Source organism: Mus caroli, chromosome 8, assembly GCF_900094665.2.
Source record: "Mus caroli chromosome 8, CAROLI_EIJ_v1.1, whole genome shotgun sequence".
Taxonomy (NCBI): domain Eukaryota; kingdom Metazoa; phylum Chordata; class Mammalia; order Rodentia; family Muridae; genus Mus; species Mus caroli.
In genome coordinates, this window is record NC_034577.1 from 56,922,634 (window position 1) to 56,928,512 (window position 5,879).

A 5,879-nucleotide genomic window follows, 5' to 3' on the forward strand; every position below is an offset into this window, starting at 1 on the left:
TCTTATTGGCTATGTCCTTTGGTTACAGAAGCTTTCCAGTTTCATGAGGTCCCATTTATCAATTCTTGATCTTAAAGTGTGTGCCATTGGAGTTCTGTTTAGAAAATTTCCCCCTGTGCCAATGAGTTGAGAGAAGCAGATTCCAATCACAGCACCTACAACTGCCTGCAAGTCTAATCTCAGGGAATCTGAAGGCCTTCTCACCTTTATAAGCCACTTAGGAACATAAACTCACATGCAGACACACACATACACACACACACACACACATATATGAAATATTTTTTGACCATGAAACTACAGCATTAGACCAAAAAAGCGGTCGAGAAAATGCACACCATGTTTTTTTTTGGTTTTTGCCTTTATTCATTCAGAATGCAATTCTGGGCCAATCTACAATCAAGACAAAACCCCAAACTCTGAAGTGGCATTAACAGGCTGACTAATACAATTCCATTCTTCAAAGTACACGCAAGAACTAGGTTTTCATTCTGTTCAGAGCCCCTTTGAAAAGCACGTACATTTTCTTCCCATCCAAAGTGCATTATCAGGATCATGCTTATACAGTGAATCAGCACAAGAGACTAAGGACAACTTATATGGAACTATGTGATTCTCGCAGTACAGGGTTCACAGATCCAAGCTATATCAGTTGACTTCTTCATGGCATCTGTCATATGGCATTGTCACCCATTACGTTAAAAGAGCTTCACTAGATTTTAAAGCGAATGTTAATGTAAGAATGAAGTAGATCCAGACATTATATTTCTGTCCGGGTGTGTTTAAGTGATTACTAACTACTACTTAAATGATCAAAAATAAATCAATATTAAATATTAACTGCACACAACCTAAAATAAAAGAGCCACATTGCATCTTACTACAGTCTATAGATAGATTAAAGCAATTAGTTAGAAGCCTTTCTTAAAAATTCAAAGTTTCTGACATCATTTTCCACCACTCCATCAATTCTTCCTTCTCCTCCTCCTTCCTTTCAGAGAAAGACTCCAGCTCAAAGTCCACCTGAAGAGGAAAACCAGAACAGATTGCTGTCAAGTCACTTATATAATTAAAAAGGTGGTTTGTAGCTTGTACAGTAGAATAGACTCAGTCTAGCCACCTGAATTAAAGGAGTATTTTTAAAATCCGTGATAAATACAATAGAGTTTTGTAGGTACAACATTCAGAAGAGAGTTCACCTTAAACTGAATAGCTTCAAAACAGCTCCTGTTTTATAAAAGCCATGACTGCCTCCCCCCACCCCCTCGTGGACAGTCCTTCATCTCATGAGCTCTGCCTCTCAGTCATGAGTTTTGTCCTGGTTGGGAGTTTGGACTAACAGAATACAGCTCAATGTATTGGTGACTCGTCCACAAAGTGCTGTTTTTCAGATCATGAATTTGTTAAAGAGACCCTCAAATATGCATATGGAATCTTCTGTCCTAATGAGCTAAAGGGAGTCAATAGAGAATCTACGCATACCTACATAAAAGGCTGTTCCAACCACAACCCTGAGCCAGTCCTCCTTAGTCTCCCATATTCGCTGGAACTAAATGTTCCTTTATATGCTTGCTTCAATACCTGCTTATTTGGGTATAGCGTTACATTCATTACATTCTCAGACTATCTGAAATGTTAAGGGAGGAAGGAGTTGAGCCTGTCCCAGCCTGTGCCTGGAGCCACCTTGTTTCCAGGGATCCCTGACCAAATCTGCTTCCTGCCTTTCACAGTGCACTGCCTCATGTACATGCACACACAGTTAAATTTAATAAACCAGTTTTTGAAACTCAAGATCTTTTGTTTGCAAAACCAAAATGTTTGGAAATGGGAGAACTGCTCAGTGTTGAGAGCTGTTGCTCAGCCAGTCTGGGGCACATGTGTCACATGTGTGCATCACAAGCACACACACACACACACACACACACACACTAGCTATTTATACTTTGAATTCCTGATATATCAACAAAATTACAGTGAAGTTTCCTTACGCAAGTCTTTTCGTTGAACATTCTTCAGGCTACCTTAATGGTCTGAGGTTGGTGGCTGGAGTCTTCCATTGCTCTCCACCTTATCCTCTGGGGCAGGGTCCAGGTTAACTATATACTAGTCTAGCTGGCAGCTCGCCAAGGATCCCCCATCTCTGCCTTCTAGCACTGGATTCCAGGTGGGCTGCCATGTCTACTGGGTGTGGATCTCAGCCAGCTGCCATGTCTGAGGGACATGTTCTTGGGTGTGGAGATCAAATCCTGGTTGTCGTGCACACTTGAGAAACAGGGCTTCCCTGTTGAGTCATGGCCCCAGCATTCATTGTGCATTCCTAACAAACGTTTAGTTAAGTGCCTAAAATTATCTTCGGGCTTTTTTATTTTTTCTAGTATATAGTGAGTAAGGCACTGAGCTGGGTGCTACAGAGGAGAAGATAACTGGAAAAGAATCCCATTTATATTGAAATCAAAGCTAGAAATAAAAAGTATCATTTTAAGTCTAATTTTGTATTATTGTGCATCTCTTCAAAAGCAGTGACCATGATCAAGTCACCGAACTTTGTTAGACCTCAGTTTTCTCATCTGTTAAGTGGGGATAGTCATGGTGCCTACCTTGTAAGGCTATAGTGAAGGTTAACTATAAATTTCTCTGATATGTTTGACAATGGCAAGTTATTATTCTCAGCTCTTTTTATGAATACTTACCCCAACAGCAGGGCTGAAAGGAACTGCTACTTTCTTTGTGATTGCCAGGTAGCCAGGAGCAGAGGCTGTAAGTTTATAGTTTCCAGGAGCAAGCAATCGCCAGTAATCCCCATCCTTAGCTGTAAGAAACAGAACATCAAAGCTAGGCACATGTGGGAAAGGGCAATTATGCCATCTGAGGACCAGCACATCATTAGCTCTGTTGACTTTCAGTGAGTCCTTACTCTGATGAAATTCCAGGAGAAAGAGTGCAAACGTCTCTCTCCACATGCCTCGTGTCTTAGAGCCAAGCCCCAGATAGCCATGCTAATATTTAATAAGCCCTACAATATATGAGTCTCTTGGTCCCATATAATCCCCAAGTGGTAAGGATCACCTGAGCACTGCATTTTCATTCTTTCCAGGTAAAGAACTCAGGTCCCAAGAATCTTCTAGATCAATGTTTCACAAAGCATAGCCCCAAGGTAGCCTCATTAGAATCCCCTGGGTCCTTGCCAATAATCTCAACTTCTGAAGACTTACATGGCATTGGTCTGCAGTGCCATTCGGGAACTGAGTCTGGAATTCTTAAGCTAAGCTATGATTTAGTCTCTTTCACTCCCTCAAGTTTCTCCTAAACATAAACTGGGTCCCGTGGCCCCTTACACTGAGCTCAGGCATGGGCCTTAACTCGGCTGTCTTTCTCCCTTCAATCACGGCAAACTACCAGCTCTATACTCTGCTAGACAACCAAGATGGCTGTTAAGAAGCTTGGGTGAACACCCATGGTGACCAGTTCCCAGTCCCTAAACATCTCCCAGGTTCATGTAGATCATGGTCGCTTTCCTCTCCGGCCTTCTGGCCCATCAGTATCCCATTTCAACAACAGTTCTTCCCATACTCAGGTGCATGTCAATCAAATGGCAAAGTTGGCAAAATACAAGATCTGCCTGGCTAGCTCAGAAGTGAGGCCTTGGATCCTGCATGCCTAACTCTCCTGGGTGACGCTAAGGCCTCTAAGGCTTTCAGCCCTACACTTTGAGTAGCAAAGATCCTAGTGGGCAGTTTACACTCTCCATTTTGCCTGTGCCTCTAACACACACCCCTCATCTGTGCCTTACAGCAAAATTTCCTTAACGTGTTAATATTTTCCACCACTAAAGGCTGGCTGTCCCCTAGGCTTGCCTGGATTGCCTCTGTTCACACCAATCACTTGCTTGATAGAGATTCGGTCAAGAGTCTCCATGCTGCCAGATCCAATCCTTCCCTCACAAGGGTAATTTTACTGGACCCCTTTATCGACTCTCTCCTTCTCTTGAAGCATCGCTGGGCTTCCAGGAGAACTCACTTCACTTTATTTTTGTGCTAGTTTTCATTTATAGTCTAATGGCCTTCCCATCAAAATTTAAAAAAAAAAAAAAAAAAAAAGGACAACATTCTTACAGCCCAAACTATAGGGTAAAAGATCCAAGCTCCCTTCCCAGTTTTATAACCCACCAAGCCCACTATTCCCTAAACTCAAAGTTCCACCAGTCCCTGGGCTTGCCCCAAGCTCAGGACTTTAACTATCACCAATCCCCACTCTGAAAAACTCCTTGCCCCCCCTCTCCAACCTCCAAAACCAAATATAATCTGTCTCCTGCTCCATTCCCTGCTGCCTCTCAAGCAAGCAGAGGCAGCCACCCTCTTGTGTCTTCCCTAGTAAATGCCTTGTGTGAGGTGCAGTTTAACCTTGTGGTATTCCTTGTCTCCTGACTTCTAGGGTACCTTTCCCTTCAGAGCTGTAACACTTACACAGGGGAAACCTCTCCCCTCGGAGCTGCAATACATTCCATCTGGGACACTTTCTCTCCTGAGAGCTGCAGCACTTGCCTTGGGGAAAACCTTCCTGTCAGAGCGGGAACACACAAATCTCCGTTTCATTCCTTTCTAGGATTAGATTTCTCCCACGTTATTTGCATCATGGGATGCAGAGAAAATAGCATTTCCCGAGTTAAGGGAACAATATCCTGTGGCCAGGGGGGCATTAGGCTTGTGTCCTGCCCTTGGGTTAGGATCTCGACTTGGGTTCGAGAATGCTAGCTGGAAAAGCATGCCGAAACTTGGCGGGATAGTGATGAATTGCTGAATGTGTGTATAAATGATTTTAAGAGGACAATAAGGCCTTAGAAAATAAATGAAATGTTAAATAATTCTAAAGACTAAGAAGAGTGTTCTTGTTACTGCTTTTGTTATCTGGCTACAGGGATTCCAGTGGGTGGTGGTTAAAGTAAAATGAGCTTAGTAGAAATGTATAAGGATACCCAGACACACACATGCTGGGATTTTAACCTTAGCTGCTCCCAACCTGAAGCGGGGCAGCAGACGTACAACCGCTCGCGCTGGGTAAAGGGCGCCACCTGCTGGCTTGAAACATCCTAGGCTTCACTGTTAGTCTCACAGAATAACGTGGAATTGGGGGCAGAGTCGGTGTAAAGGCAGATGAAACAATTATTGCTATGTTTAGAATTTGTATGCGAATTTTAATTTTGATAATTAGTGGTTATGTTCATTTTCATGATTCTTAGCTCCAGATCAAGGCAAAAAAAAAAAAAAACCCTAAAATAAAATAATAATACCTACCCGAGGTGACATCATGGTCTATCCCGTCCACAGAAATGGTTGCGTTGGCAATCGGGTTACCCTGAAGGTCACGGACAAACCCTTTAACACCTCGGTGTATCTGTGAAGGTCAAAGACAGCCACAAAAATTACAATAGAAACGGATTTAAAATGTACTTCATGTCAAGCATCTTCGTGTTTTCTAGCAATATATTGTAGAGTCTCATTATTTAAGAAACAGAACGGGCACAAACCGCCTGTGCATTCTTTTCTAGGCTTTTTCTCAAAGAAATGAGAAGTCACCTTCTGAGAAGGGGTGTCAGGTTCTATGCAAAACAGGGATTTTGAAGGACATTCCGAATAACAAAAGAAAAGAAAAAAAAAAGCCTGTTGTGTTTGTGAAGTTTTAGCCTCCCTTCTCCCTCTCTCCCCTCCCCTCCCCCTCCCTCTCCCTCCCCTTTTCCTCTTCCTCTCACTCCCCTCTCCCTCTTCCTCTTCCTTTCCCCTCTCTCTCTCCCTCTTCCTTTCCCCTATCTCTCTCTCCCTCTTCCTTTCCCCTCTCCCTCCCTGTCTCCTCCCCTCCCCCTCCCCCTCCTTCTTCCTTTCCCC

The 5,879-nt window shown here is 43.2% G+C and overlaps 1 protein-coding gene across 1 annotated transcript in view; it reads right to left on the bottom strand.

Annotated features, from left to right (window-relative positions):
* Positions 1–342: 342 nt before the first annotated feature.
* Positions 343–5,879, bottom strand: part of Cpe (carboxypeptidase E) — a 101,961-nt gene continuing 96,424 nt past the window's right edge. The window contains exons 7-9 of the mRNA XM_021169884.2: positions 5,292–5,391; positions 2,691–2,809; positions 343–1,023 (exon numbers count right to left, since the gene is read on the bottom strand). Coding sequence (XP_021025543.1) covers positions 925–1,023; positions 2,691–2,809; positions 5,292–5,391 — 318 coding nt within the window. The 3' untranslated portion in view covers positions 343–924. The remainder of the gene's footprint in view (positions 1,024–2,690; positions 2,810–5,291; positions 5,392–5,879) is intronic.